Source organism: Gorilla gorilla, chromosome 4, assembly GCF_029281585.2.
Source record: "Gorilla gorilla gorilla isolate KB3781 chromosome 4, NHGRI_mGorGor1-v2.1_pri, whole genome shotgun sequence".
Taxonomy (NCBI): domain Eukaryota; kingdom Metazoa; phylum Chordata; class Mammalia; order Primates; family Hominidae; genus Gorilla; species Gorilla gorilla.
Window position 1 is genome coordinate 16,061,460 of NC_073228.2, and position 14,642 is coordinate 16,076,101.

General features: G+C 54.6%; 2 protein-coding genes across 31 annotated transcripts in view; both read left to right on the plus strand.

The window, feature by feature from the left end:
• The window catches only part of FBF1 (Fas binding factor 1), a 31,090-nt gene extending 27,608 nt beyond the window's left edge, over nt 1-3,482 (plus strand). For all 30 annotated transcript variants that reach the window (XM_055388879.2, XM_063706073.1, XM_019027695.4 and 27 more), the window contains 2 exons: nt 935-1,050; nt 2,435-3,482. In XM_055388879.2, coding sequence (XP_055244854.1) covers nt 935-1,050; nt 2,435-2,518 — 200 coding nt within the window. In that variant the 3' untranslated portion in view covers nt 2,519-3,482. The remainder of the gene's footprint in view (nt 1-934; nt 1,051-2,434) is intronic.
• Nucleotides 3,483-8,069: 4,587 nt separating this feature from the next.
• MRPL38 (mitochondrial ribosomal protein L38) lies at nt 8,070-14,599 on the plus strand. Its single transcript, XM_004041027.3, has 9 exons — nt 8,070-8,420; nt 8,522-8,701; nt 11,080-11,214; nt 11,313-11,521; nt 11,960-12,032; nt 12,206-12,251; nt 13,567-13,725; nt 13,947-14,083; nt 14,256-14,599. The coding sequence occupies exons 1-9, from the start codon at nt 8,354-8,356 to the stop codon at nt 14,390-14,392; spliced, it is 1,143 nt and encodes a 380-aa protein (XP_004041075.2). The 5' UTR covers nt 8,070-8,353; the 3' UTR covers nt 14,393-14,599.
• Nucleotides 14,600-14,642: the final 43 nt, after the last annotated feature.

Here is a 14,642-nt window from a genome sequence, read left to right on the forward strand (position 1 = left end):
CTCGAACCCGAGAAGTGGAGGCTGCAGTAAGCCGAGATTGTGCCACTGCACTCCAGCCTAGGGGACAGAGCAAGACTCCGTTTAAAAAAAAAAAAAAAAAGTCACCCTCATCGCCACTCCCGAGTCTTGAGAGAACCACTTTTCACTTTTAACATTTTGGTGCATAATGTTCCACTCTGGTACTTTTTTTTTTTTTTTTTTGAGATGGAGTTTCACTCTTGTCACCCAGGCTGGAGTGCAGTGGCATGATCTCGGCTTAGTGCAACCTCCACCTCCTGAGTTCACGCGATTCTCTTGCCTCAGCCTCCCAAGTAGCTGCGATTACAGGCATGTGCTACCATGCCTGGCTAATTCTGTATTTTTAGCAGACATAGGGTTTTGCCATGTTGGCCAGGCTGGTCTTGAACTCCTGACCTCAGGTGATCCACCTGCCTTGGCCTCCCAAAGTGCTGGGATTACAGGCATGAGCCAACGCGCCCAGCCTGGTACACGTTTTTAAAAACAAAATTAGGATTCTATGTGTTTTTCAATAACTTTACTTTTTTTACTCAGTAATGTACACGTGGAACAGGTATTCAGATCAGTCATTAAACATTTAGTCAATTCCCAATCAGCACAGTTTTCCACTGTGAGGCTGCTCTGTGCTGAGTGATTTGTTGTCTTAAAGAGAAAGAGTACCCAGTGGACATCTTCCTACATATGTGTTTGCACCTTTGCCTGATTATTTCACTGGAATAAATTCCTATAAATGGTCTTGCCAGGTAGGAGCAGGTATGCATTTGCCAGAGGCTTCTGAGAGTTAGTGCCATTGCACCCTGAGTATATGGCCAGGGTCCACCCACTGGTGGGGGGAGCAGCTCTGCAGGAACAAGCTGTGACCGCCCGGTATTTCCACCAACACTTTGGTCCCTGACTTCCTCCTTGGCCTTTTCAGCCCTCATGCCTCCTGCTCCCACCACCCGTTGGTGCAGCCAGCCACCGACTGGCCTGGACCCCAGCCCCTTGCACCTCCATGCCAGGCTGGTGCTGCTGAGGCACATGGCAGAGCAGGTGAGTCTCTCCTGGCTTTGGGGATCCTTGTGTTCATGAGTCCTTCCAGCTCAGGGCAGAGGCAGGGAGGAGCACATGGTAGCCCTGGGGAGGGGTGACCCCAGCTCCTGGGGAGTAAAACTGCAGTTTGCTTAGTGAGCCAATGCTCAGACTTCCCCACTAGGCCAGGTTCTGTGCAAAGCAATTTGCATATGTCATCTCAGTTAAACCTCATGATAACCTATAGCAATAATGATAACAGGCTGGGCACAGTGGCTCACACCTGTAATCCCAACACTTTGGGAGGTTGAAGCAGGAGGATCACTTGAGCCCAGGAGTTTGAGACCAGCCTGGGCAATATGTTGAGACCCCGTCTCTACAAAATGAAAAACTAAAAAAATAGGACCAGGTGCGTGGCTCACACCTGTAATCCCAGCACTTTGGGAGGCTATGGTGGGAGGATTACTTGAGCCCAGGAGTTTGTGGCCAGCCTGGGCAACATAGTGAGACCTCGTCTCCACAAAAAAATAGCTGAGTGTGGTGGCATACACCTGTACTCCCAGCTACTCCGGAGGCTGAGGTGAGAGGATCACTTAAGCCCGGGAGGTCGAGGCTGCAGTGAGCCACAACGGTGCCACTGCATCCAGGCAACAGAGCGAGACTCTGTCTCAAAAAAATAAATATTAAAAATTTAAAAATTAGCTGGGCATGGTGGGGCATATCTATAGTCCCAGCTACTTGGGAGGCTGAGGTGGGAGGATTGCCTGAGCCCAGCTGGTCGAGGCTACAGGTGTGTTCACACCACTGCACTTAAGCTTGGGTGACAGAGCAAGACACTTGTCTCAAACTAAACAAAACAAAACTATAATGATAACAGTTGTCATTATGGAGCATTTCCTGTGTGCCAACCTCAATGCTGAAGGCTTTGTTTATATTTTACTTATTTATTTATATTTAGAAATGGGGTCTCACGATGTTGCCTAGGCTGGTCTCAAAGTCCTGGGCTCAAGTGATCCTACCCCCTTGGCCTGTGGATTAGCTAGGATTACAGGCATGAGCCATTATGCCTGGCCTGCTTTGTGTATTTTTTAAGCTTTTACCCTCACACAGCCCTACAAGGAAGGGCTACAAGGAATGTTTACAGACAAGGAAACTGAGGCTTAGAGACATGAAGTCATGTGCTCGTAAGTTCCACAGCAAACAAGTAACCTTGCCAGGATTGAGACTGTGGTCTGTCTCACTCCATACCTGGGCTCTTTCATGGCCCCTGCTGACTCCCAGAGCCAGGCAGAGTCAGGGACGATGTGGGGAGGGGCCTCAGTGACGGGTGGCTCAGCTAGCGTCCAGGGCTCCACCTCTCTCTCAGCTCAGGGAAGGTGACCGCCCATCCAAATCTACCTTGCAGGACCGTGACTTCTTGGAGAATGAACAGTTCTTCCTGGAGACCCTGAAGAAAGGGTCCTACAATTTGACATCTCATTCAGCCTGATTGGGACCCCAGCCAATTCCCCAACAGAGGGTTCGGACCCCAGAACTCTCCTGTTCCTCCGGCTGCCTCCATGGAGGCAGTGCCTGAGGAGGATTCTGAGATGCTTGAGGCCTGATGACAGCCCTTCCATGGACAGGGTGCAAGTGCATCCCTTCCAAATGTGCCAGCCCGGGGCAGCCCCTGCCTCTGGGGCTCTGTGGTGTAGGCTATCTTACCATGGCTTTGGCTGCCCTGCCCCAAAGCCATTGGCTTGGATCTGAGGGTCTGAGTTGGCAGCAAGGACCCCCAGCTCTCACTGGGCTCTGTGGGCTCCCCCTGCTCCACAGGTAGACTGTTGTGGGCTTTTTGCCTGGGCCTCTTCTGAGGCAGGAGCTTTCTTGAGGGATGCCACAAACAGCCTTCCCTACTCCCTGCCAGAGCAGTTCCCTCCCTGATGAGCTGGAGAAGGGCCCTCTGGCCTCCTGACAGTACAGGAATGGCACCAGCTAGATCCTCCCTTGTGGTGTGAGATGTTCCTGGAACTCAGCCAGGCCCTCCTCCTCCTGGGCTTGCCCAGAGCCCCCACCCTATTCCCAGCATTGCCCGAAGGACCAACCAGTTTGGGTGAACAGTGGCCTCCTCAGCTTCCTCCCCATCTGGGTGTCCCACCGGCGGCGGAGGGAGCTGTGGCGATGGTGGGGTGTGGGGAGGGACGAGGAGGGAAGCCTCTGTGCTGCTCACCTGCCCAAAGCCCAGCTCAGCGGGTGCGCAGTGGAGGCGACAAGGAATCAATCACAACTAGCAGAGGTTTCTTTGATCCTCCTCCACTCCCGCTGCTTCAACTTGACTAAGCTTAAAAAAACTGCTTTTGCCACGGCCCATCACAGTTTATACTTATTTCTTAGAAAATGTTTCCTGTTATTTGCTGGACAAGTCCCAAAGAACAGGCAGATGTTCCTATTAAAAGATCAGCCTATAAGATTGGTCAGGACCAGGCGCCTCTGGCAACGTGCCTCTCCCCTCCAGCACCTGCAGTCTGCAGTGGCACCTGGCAGCTGGACCACAGCCAGGAGAAGGGTACTATTAGCCCTGCTTCAAACATGCAGAAACTGAGGCCCGGGGAGATTAAATAACCTGCCTGAAATGACAGTGAGTAGCTGCGCCTGGATTTGAGTTCTGCTCTGGCCAATCCCCAAGCTCCAGGCTGTCAGCCACCCCACTCTCCTACCTCCCAGAGGAGCAGGCTACACTCCTGGTAGGTGCTGGTGTGGGAGGAAGATCTTTTCAGGCGCTTCTGGGGCTGGTACCAACACTGGGGAGGGAAGTATCACATGCCCCATTGGAAACCTTGGTTAAGTCCCAAATTTGATTCTCCACAAAAGAGACTCAACCAGTCCTGAGGCAGACCTGTGCAAAGAGCTGGGGGGGTCTGATGGGCACGTCGGCCCAGGGGCAGCTGGTATCTAGGCAGCCACCTGCAGGACCTGCAGGTGATCAAGCACATACATCGGGGAGGGCGGTGCTGGGAGACCCACAGGGGGAGAGCATGGCCTTCAAGACAGAGTAGGGAGAAGAGGTTAGAATGAGAGGGCTTTGCATATCTTGTTAAAGACGTGCAACTTTTCAGGGCAAATTTGTGTGAGGGCAAATTTTCAGGTCTTCACTAGAAGATTTTAAACAAGGTTGAACCATATTTGTATTTTAGAAAACCCATTGGCCCGGCACGGTGGTTCACGCCTGTAGTCCTAACACTTTGGGAGGCCAAGGGGGATGGATCACTTGAAATCAGGAGTTCAAAACCAGCCTGGCCAACATGGTGAAACTCTGTTTCTACTAAAAATACAAAAAAACTAGCTGGGCATGGTGGTGTGTGCCTGTAATCCCAACTACTTAGGAGGCTGAGGCAGGAGGATCGCCTGAACCCGGGAGGCACAGGTTGCAGAGAGCCGAGATTGCACCACTGCACTCCAGCCTAGGCAACAGAGCAAGACTCTGTCTCAAAAAAAACAACAAAAGAAAACCCATTGTGTCTGCAGGGTGGGGACCGGACCAGAGGGGGCAAGAGTGGGGACAGAGGATGTGTGGGAAGGCAGCTGGCAATGGTGCAGGGGAGGGACTGTGGGCAAGACTACCGGGCATGGCAGGGAGGGCCCACAGAAAAGTGGCCCTCGGGCCTAGTGCCAGTCATGGAGAATCAGAAAGGAAGACGTGTTGAGGACGCCCAGGTTCCCGGCTTGGGTGACTGGGTGGTGTCACAGATGAGTATACAGTGCCGGGGGGACAGCCAAGCAGAGGCATTCCACAGGCACTCAGTTATAATGGCACTTTACTCAGTGTAAGCACTCAGCATTCCTGTCACCGCCATGAGGGTGTGGCAGGCATCCTAATTATCCCCTTCAGCCTTCTCCCAGGCCACAGACACTGGAGAGGGCTGAGTACAGAAATGAGTGTTGTGTAGCTGCAGCTCTTTTTTTCCTTCAAAATTGTAAACAAGATCATAACCCAAGTGCTTCATTCAGTTCCTTTTAGAGAGAGAAATATTGCGGCCGGGCGCGGTGGCTCACGTCTGTAATCCCAGCATTTTGGCAGGCCAAGGTGGGTGGATTACCTGAGGTCAGGAGTTCGAGACCAGCCTGACCAATGTGGTGAAACCCTGTCTCTACTGAAAATACAAAAATTAGCCGGGCGTGGTGGCGCGTGGCCTGTAGTCCCAGCTACTTGGGAGGCTGAGGCAGGAGAATCGCTTGAACCCAGTAGGCAGAGGTTGCAGTGAGCTGACATTGTGTCACTGCCCTTCAGCCTGGGTGACAGAGTGAGATTTTGTCTAAGAAAAAAAAATAAGAAAAAAAAGAAAAAGAAATATTGGTGGAATGTAATGGGTAAAAGATACTGGTGCAGGTGCAGGGCGCGGTGGCTCACGCCTGTAATCCCAGCACTTTGGGAGGCCGAGGCGGGCGGATCACGAGGTCAGGAGATCGAGACCATCCTGGCTAACACGGTGAAACCCCGTCTCTACTAAAAATACAAAAAATTAGTCGGGCGTGGTGGTGGGCGCCTGTAGTCCCAGCTACTTGGGAGGCTGAGGCAGGAAAATGGCATGAACCTGGGAAGCGGAGCTTGCAGTGAGCCGAGATCAGGCCACTACACTCCAGCCTGGGCGACAGGGCAAGACTGTCTCAAAAAAAAAAAAAAAAAAAAAAAAAAAACTGGTGCAGTGGGACACACCTGTAGCTGCTATCAGGAGGCCAAGTTGGGAGGATGGCTTGAGCCCAGGAGTTCAAGACCAGCCTGGGCAACATAGTGAGACCCCATATATTTTTTTAAAATGGTAGAGCCACTGCTTCTAGTTTCAAGATATTCATCGTTATTTGCTTCAAGTTGGTACATGTGGGAATCCATGTGAAGCCTCTCTCAAACTGTTAATATCCAAGCAAGCACTAATCAGGGTTCTAGGACAGCGAGAGGACAAGAATGGAGGAATGCACCGCCACCTGGGTGGCCATCAGCTTCCATGCCAACTGCCAAGGCCCCATACATCTTCATCTGGAGAGGGCTGGGAGGGTCGTGGGGTAGAGCGGGTGGGTTTAGAGGCTGAAGAAAATGATTCAGAAACAAAAGGACAAGGTGGCCGGGCGCGGTGGCTCACACCTGTAATCCCAGCACTTTGGGAGGCCGAGGTGGGTGGGTCACCTGAGGTCAGTAGTTCGAGACCAGCTTGGCCAATATGGTGAAACCACGTCTCTACTAAAAATACAAAAAATTAGCCAGGCGTGGTGGTGCGTGCCTGTAATCCCAGCTACTCGGGAGGCTGAGGCAGGAGAATCACTTGAACCTGGGAGGTGGAAGTTAGAGTGAGCCGAGGTCGTGCCCCTACACTCCAGCCTGGGCGACAGAAACTCCATCTCAAAAAAAAAAAAAAAAAAAGGACAAGGTAAAACAGCCACGATGTAAACACACAATCCAGTTATGCTCCTGTACTGCATAACTGCAGTATGGAATGTCACAATAAGCAACTCCTTACGAGCAGGACTGGGTGTGACTGCCCCAAGTATTCCCCTCCACACTTAGCATGTAGTAGGTGCACACTGCTGGGTGAATTAGAAATGACTGTGAAAGGTTTAGCTGTTTATGAAAACCAATAGAAGGTGTGGCCACTTCCTGCTGGATGGAGAGACCCTTGTTCCATTCTCATTCCATCTCAAAGTGATTGTGAGGGTCAAGCTTCTACTGGTGCCAGAGCCACTGGCCTGGTCACCACCAGCCCTGGCCTGGGATGTCAGAGGAGGCTTCCTGGAGAGACCCCTCTCCTGGGGCTGGGTGGTGGCCAGGCCAAGGTGGGGCAGTGAGGAGGTGAGAGGCAGAAGAGACAGCGTATACAAAGGCCCTGTGGCCTGGGGGCAAAGTGCGATGGAAAAGTCTTGCCTTTTAGGGCAGGAGGGCCAGGGCTGGGGCAAAGGAGGGTCCCAGATTCCCCGGGCTACCAAGTTTTGCCATGGTAGAACTGCATCACAAGGGCAAGCCTGAGTCCTGCCAGAAACATTCACATCTACATCTTAACCAGGTCAGTTCTGCCTTTGTGTGGATAATGAGAAGTTGGAGATAGTTGAGCTAACACACAAACCACTGCGAGCGCTTTCCAGAGGGTAATCTTTTCATCCTGACAGCTGTCAGGTAAGCACTAGTGTTAACCTGCTTTTTCCCAAATGAGGGAACCACAAGGAAGACTGTAAGGTCACGATCTGGTTTTTTTTTGGACGGGGGGGGGCATTTTGAGACGGTGTCTCACTCTGTCACCGAGGTGGTGGCGCAATCTCGTCTCACTGCAGCTTCTGCCTCCCGGGTTCAAGTAATTCTTGTGCCATAGCCTCCTGAGTAGCTGGGATTACAGGCGCCTGCCACCACGCCCGGCTAATTTTTGTGTCATTAGTAGAGATACAAAAATTTTTGTATCTTTAGGGTTTTGCCATGTTCGTAGGGCTGGTCTCAAACTAATGACCTCAGATGACCCGCCCACCTCGGCCTCCCAAAGTTTTGGGATTACAGGTATGAGCCACCGCGCCCAGCCGCAATCTGGGTTTTTATTACTATTATTTTATTATTATTATTATTATTGAAATAGAGTTTCACTTTTGTCGCCCATGCTGGAGTGCAGTGGCGCGATCTCGGCTCACTGCAGCCTCCGCCTCTGCCTCCCAGGTTCAAGCGAGTCTCCTCCCTCAGCCTCCCAGGTTCAAACGAGTCTCCTCCCTCAGCCTCCCGAGTAGCTGGGATTACAGGCGTATGCCACGCCCGGCTAATTTTTGTATTTTTAGTAGAGACGGGTTTTCACCGTGTTGGCCAGGATGGTCTCGATCTTCTGACTTCGTGATCCACCCGCCTTGGCCTCCCAAAGTGCTGGGATTCCCGGCGTGAGCCACCGCGCCCAGCCCTCAATCTGGGTTTTAAACCCAAGCAGACCGAGTCCGGAATCGGAGCTCGCACCCCTTCTCCCAACCAGGCCTGCGTCCCTGGGGAAATGACGCAGCGTCCAGGGGCTGGAGGAGGGCCCTGCCGGCCGACCCCGGTCTGTGCCGCCCCCTGGTGGACAGCCATGGGCGAGCATATGACTGCTCTCGGCTCCGCCCCGCCGTCCAACGGGCACTTCCGGAGCCGGGCGTCTGCAGACCGCGGCCACCTCCACCTGCGCCCGAGGCAGACGGTGCAGAGGCCTCCGGGACAGGCGTCTGAGGCCTGCTCCGCAGCGCGGGCCCGGGGGCGGGCCTAGGGGCGGGGCCTGCTGTGGTGCGCACAGGCGCCGCTCTGGCCACCTGTGCCCGGGTCCTAGTGGCGGCCGCAGTGACGCAGGTCGGAGGGAAGATGGCAGCGCCCTGGTGGCGAGCCGCGCTGTGCGAGTGTCGGAGATGGCGGGGCTTCAGCACCTCGGGTGAGGGGTGTGGGGGTGGTCAGCTCTGTGGGGGGGGGCGGGGGGGAAGGCTGTCGCCCGAGCTCTGGGGCGCCGGCCTTACGTCTTCTCTCTGCCCGCAGCCGTCCTGGGCCGCCGGACACCCCCGCTGGGGCCGATGCCCAACAGTGACATCGACTTGAGCAACCTGGAGCGGCTGGAGAAGTACCGGAGCTTCGACCGCTACCGGCGCCGGGCAGAGCAGGAGGCGCAGGCCCCGCACTGGTGGCGGACCTACCGAGAGTATTTCGGGGAGAAGACAGGTGCGGGGCGACTGGAGCAGGGGCTGCAGCCACCGCCCGGGGAACTCGGGACCCGCCGGCGTTTTCCCCGGGCGCTGGGCGAGCCTTGCCGGCGCCCTTGTGGATGCTGGGGACGCTGGGAGGGCCTGCCTGCAGACCTGTGTGCGCTATCGGCAGCTTAATCACCCCAGGATTTTTCACACCTTCTGCGCCTCATTCTTGGAAAATTCGCTCCCCCTACTATTAGAGTTCCAGCTCCTAAAATATTTGCTCCTAAAATCTTGACCACCTGACTTTCCGGATTGGGATGCCGTTCTGTGCGCCTAAAATACTCTAGGTAACTCTGGCCACACCGCATTCTGACTGTGCGCTGCCTCTCCCCAGATTGTAAGCGCCCTGTTGACAGGGATCCTGCTTGTCTTGCCCTCCGTTGGATCCTTGCACCCGAACAGTGCAAGGATGTACATGTGCAATACTTTGCTGAATGAAATTAAAGGCCTGGGCAGGGTGACTCAAAAAAGAACCCAACCTGGCCGGGCGCGGTGGCTCACGCCTGTAATCCCAGCACTTTGGGAGGCCTAGGCGGGCGGATCACCTGAGGTCGGGAGTTCGAGACCAGCCTGACCAACATGGAGAAACCCCGTGTCTGCTAAAAATACAAAATTAACTGGGCGTGGTGGCGCATGCCTGTAATCCCAGCTACTCGGGAGGCCTCTGAGGCAGGAGAATCGCTTGAACCCAGGAGGCAGAGGTTGCGGTGAGCCGAGATCGCGCCATTGCACACCAGCCTGGGCAACAAGAGCGAAACTCCGTCTCAAAAAAAAAAAAAACCCCAACCTTTAAGGAACTTACAATTTATGGAGTATATGCTTTTCTTTTCTTTTCTTTTTTTAGCATTTATAGAGGCAGTTTTGTGGTGGTTAAAGGCACAAGCGTGGAATCTAAATAGCCCGATTTAAATCCTAGCTCAGCCTCTCAGGGATAATGTCCTTGAGCTTGTTTCAACTGTAAAATAAAATAATTGTGTCTTTGCTACAAAATTGCTGTGAGGATTAAAAGAGGCAATTCATTGGCATTTTTGCCTAATGCCATCTCTGATGAGGGCTCAGTATGTTTTCGTTATTATTATTTTGTTTTGTTTTGTTTTAAGGCGGAGGCTCGCTCTGTTGCCCAGGCTGGAGTGCAGTGGTGCGATGACTCACTGCAACCTCTGCCTCCTGGGTTCAAGCGATTTTCCTGCCTCTGCCTCCAAAGTAGCTGACACTACAGGCATGCGCCACCACGCCCAGCTAATTTTTGTATTTTTAGTAGAGATGGGCTTTCACCATATTGCCCAAGCTGGTCTGAAACTCCTGACCTCAAGTGATCCCCCTGCCTCAGCCTCCCAAAGTGTTGGGATTACAGGCGTGAGCCATAGCACCTGGCCGAGAAGCACTTCTATAAGTCCTTCTAGCATCAGTCATTCACTCTACCCAGGACAGCTGGGTGTTCATAGCCACCTGTGAACAGGCTTGGAGGTGATCTCAACTATAATTGGAAGGACCATTGACTTCAGTTTCCCATGACCTAGACAAAACTGTGACCTGGTTTGGGGATCAGAAAAACACAACCTCCAGCCTAGCCAACATGGTGAAACCCCGTCTCTACTAAAAATACAAAAAAAATTAGTCGGGCATGGTGGCAGGCGCCTGTAATCCCAGCTACTCAGAAGGCTGAGACAGAATTGCTTGAACCCGGGAGGCAGAGGTTGCAGTGTGCCAAGATCGTGCCACTGCACTCCAGCCTGGGCGAGAGAGTGAGATTCTGTCTCAAAGAAAAACACAACCTCAAGTTGTATCTGATTTGCTTCCCAGTTACATCCTATTCAGGTCTGGGAAGTAGACTGCACAGTATGTTTTAATTCTGTGAATCACAGGGAAAGCTTGAGCAGCAGAGCTTGAAGCACGGAATGAGAGGACTAGGTAGGGACAGGCAGTTTAACCAAGAAGATGTGCCCGCCCCCTCACTGGGTGCGGTGGCTTGCGCCTGTAATCCCAGCTACTTAGGAGGCTGAGGCGGGAGGATCACTTGAGACCGGGAGTTTTGAGACCAGCCTGAGCAACATAATGAGATCCCATCTCTCAGAAAGATTTTTTAAATTAGCTACCATGGCTGGGCGCAGTGGCTCACGCTACTGTAATCCCAACACTGTGGGAGGCTGAGGTGGGCAGATCACTTGAGCCCAAGAGTTCATACCAGCCTGGGCAATGTGGCAAAACCCTGTCTCTACAAAAAATACAAAAATTAGCCAGATGAGATGGTGTACACTTGTAGCCCCAGCTACTCAGGAGACTGAGTTGGGGAGGTTAAGGCTGCAGTGAGCCATGACGCTGTTTTTCCCACACATCTTCCCTCTCCAGATCCCGAAGAGAAGATTGATATTGGGCTGCCTCCACCCAAAGTCTCCCGGACCCAACAGCTACTGGAACGGAAACAGGCCATCCGGGAGCTTCGGGCCAATGTGGAAGAGGAGCGGGCTGCCCGCCTCCGCACAGGTAAGCCTTCTCAGGGGAGGGGCCATCCCAGAGTTGGGGTACAGGGTGTGTCCCTGCCCCCCTACCCCCGTATCCCAACTGGCCTTATTCCTGTCTAGCCAGTGTCCCGCTGGATGCCGTGCGGGCCGAGTGGGAGAGGACCTGTGGCCCCTACCACAAGCAGCGTCTGGCTGAGTATTACGGCCTCTACCGAGACCTGTTCCACGGTGCCACCTTTGTGCCCCGAGTCCCCCTGCACGTGGCCTACGCTGTGGGTGAGGACGACCTGATGCCTGTGTACTGTGGCAATGAGGTGACTCCAACCGAGGTAACCACTCACTTGTGCCCCTCCTCCCTGCCCTGTGCAAACACAGACACATCCCATCTCAGTGTCACAGACACTCCTGGGTTTGGAATTTTGTTGTTCTCTGTCTCTTTGATTTCCTGGAAGACAACACCATGACAATTTCAAAGAAAATAGGACACAATGAAGGAAAAAGAGGCTCTGTCTTAGCACATTCCTGTGACCGGCCTGCTGTCTGTGGTGTGCCCTCCTGCCCAGGCCTTGGCAGATGTTCGTTTTTGTGGTTGTTGCCTGGACAGGCAACTCTGCAGGGCTGCTTCTCTATGCATCCCTTTGCCTGCCTGGCTGTGCCAGGGGTTGTCAAGGGCTTTTGGGTCAGAGTGGGCACCCCTTTCTCCAAGGCTCCCTGCAACAGCTGGCCTGTCCCTGGTGGGGCTGACAGCTTCCTTCTCACCCTGCCAGGCTGCCCAAGCGCCAGAGGTGACCTATGAGGCAGAAGAGGGCTCCTTGTGGACGTTGCTACTCACTAGCTTGGGTGGGTGTCTGGGGCTCACCAGGCCTCCTGCTCCGCTCACCTCCCATGAGCCAGGGCCCTGGGGGGCTGGGGGAGGGGCCAGGTGGAGATCTCCAGCGCTGGCTCCTAACAAGGGAGGGGGTGGCAGGGCCGTGGTCGGCTGGGCCGTGGTCAGCAGATGTGTTTTTGTGCAGATGGGCACCTGCTGGAGCCAGATGCTGAGTACCTCCACTGGCTGCTGTGAGTACTGGAGTACCGGGGGTAGGGGGGTGCTGCCCAGGCGGGAAGAGGACCTGGGAGCCTGGACTGAGCTGCTCCTGAGTTTCATGGACTACCCATGGGACCTTGAATTCACCTCCCGCCTCTGCCTCCTGAGGGTGTTAGGGGCCCTGGGATCCACGTGTCTACTTGAAGACAGCTACAGGAGACAAAGTTTGCAGTAGGCCTCGGTCAGTCCCCACAAGCCTCCTCATCTTTTCTTTTCTTGTTTTTTTTTTTTTTTTTGAGACAGGGTCTCACTCTGTCCCCCAGGCTGGAGTACAGTGGTGCAGTCATGGCTAATTGCAGCCACTAACTCCTGGGCTCAGGTGCTCCTCCCACCTCAGTCTCCTGAGTAGCTGGGACTACAGGTGCAAACCACTACACCCAGCTAATTTTTGTATTTTTTTATAGAGACAGGGTTTCACCATGTTGCCCAGGCTGGTCTCCTGAGCTCAAGCAATCTGCCCGCCTCCGCCTCCCAAAGTGCTAGGATTACAAGCGTGAGCCACCATGCCTGGGCCCTTCGTCTCTCTAAACTCATTTCTTCACCTGTAAAACTGGGATAATGGCACCACATGCCTTATTCAATGTGAGGTGGACCGTGACAGTCACGTGGGAGAAGGAGCAGGAGAGGTCTGGCAGCTGTGGCGTCTCCGAGGTGCTCCTTGAACCACTGGGCGCTCCTTCCCTGGGCCCAGACTGGGCTGCCTTCTATCTTAGTAGCTTCTGGCTCTGAACACCAGGCCAGGGGGCAGAGGTCAGGCCAGTGACCCCAACTTTGAGCCTTCTGGTTAACTGGGGACAGTGACTGGGAGGCTGGTTTCTGTCATTTGTATTCAACTGTAGTTACCAGCCTGTGCGGCAGGACCCTCCGGGGAGTTGTGCCTGAGGCGTTGGCCGCCCCTGTGCCAGGCTGGGCACACACTCCCTGACGAGGTCCTGGAGACTTCAGGACGCAGAGGGAAAAGCAGCCAAAAGTGGCCTGGCTTTCTAACCTCAGTGACTGTGGCGGACCCCCCGGCTCCCGGGGCCTGGAAGCGGCTGCATGGCCTTGCTGTCAAGCTGATGCTCTCTGGAGCCCTGTCCCTCACTTGGAGGTCCTCCAGCCCGCTTCCCATGTTTGCAGCATGTCCCGGCGTTCACAGAGCTTGGCTGCCTCCTCTGTCCCAGGAGAGAGACGCTTAGAGCTGTCCTCCCAGGGAGTCATGTCAGCCTCTAGGGTGTGCATGGAGCTGAGGGGACACTCCTGCTGCCTCTCTGGAGTGGTAATTAACGGGGACTTTCCTCCTCCCAGAACCAACATCCCGGGTAACCGGGTGGCTGAAGGACAGGTGACGTGTCCCTACCTACCCCCCTTCCCTGCCCGAGGCTCCGGCATCCACCGTCTTGCCTTCCTGCTCTTCAAGCAGGACCAGCCGATTGACTTCTCCGAGGACGCACGCCCCTCACCCTGGTAATCTACACCACGCACACATAACCCGGCCTCAGGCCAGCTCCCCTGGAACGGTCACTCTTGCTCAGTTCTCTCTTGACCTCGGCCTTGAGACTGGCAGAAGAGCAGGATAGGGTGCTAGCAGACTCCCAGGGGCCTCTCAGGGTTACCTGTTGGGGTGGCGGGGTGAGGGGCTCTGGTGCCCCACTCCCCACTCTCATACGCTCTCCATCTTCTCATAGCTATCAGCTGGCCCAGCGGACCTTCCGCACTTTTGATTTCTACAAGAAACACCAAGAAGCCATGACTCCAGCTGGCTTGTCCTTCTTCCAGTGCCGCTGGGATGACTCCGTCACCTACATCTTCCACCAGCTTCTGGGTAAGGGCCATGGGGCTGGGGCACTGGGTGGGCCTGAGCTCCCAGGCCTCGCCTGCCCTGCCAGGGAGAAGCTTTGTTAGGGGAAGGCTGCGGCAGGCCCCTGGTGGGCAGGCTTCAGCCTGAGGGGGCGCAGGCCAGCAGACCACCCCTGTGCCCCTCACTCTTCTTGCAGACATGCGGGAGCCGGTGTTTGAGTTCGTGCGGCCGCCCCCTTACCACCCCAAGCAGAAGCGCTTCCCCCACCGGCAGCCCCTGCGCTACCTGGACCGGTACAGGGACAGTCATGAGCCCACCTATGGCATCTACTAAGGAGCCAGAGTGTGCGCACTTCAGAGCATGGGATTGATCGGCAGCAAGAGTAAAGACACAGCTCCAGAGGCCCACACTGTGGGGTCTGGGCCCTGCCTTAGGCAGCCCCCCTCTTTGGCCCCCTCCCATCGGGCCCAGGGCTTGGAGTGAAAGTGACTCTCAGGTGGTGGGGTGGGGAATGTGAATAAAGATTATTTCTTGCCGGGCTTGGTGGCTCACACATGTAATTCCAACACTGGGTGGCTGAGAA

Bases quoted from the DNA above. Each gene is read 5' to 3' on its own strand.
- MRPL38 (XM_004041027.3), top strand. From the start codon at position 8,354: ATGGCAGCGCCCTGGTGGCGAGCCGCGCTGTGCGAGTGTCGGAGATGG. The intron at 12,252-13,566 runs GTGAGTACTGGA...TCCTCCTCCCAG, and splicing joins GAGTACCTCCACTGGCTGCT to AACCAACATCCCGGGTAACC. The intron at 13,726-13,946 runs GTAATCTACACC...ATCTTCTCATAG, and splicing joins GACGCACGCCCCTCACCCTG to CTATCAGCTGGCCCAGCGGA.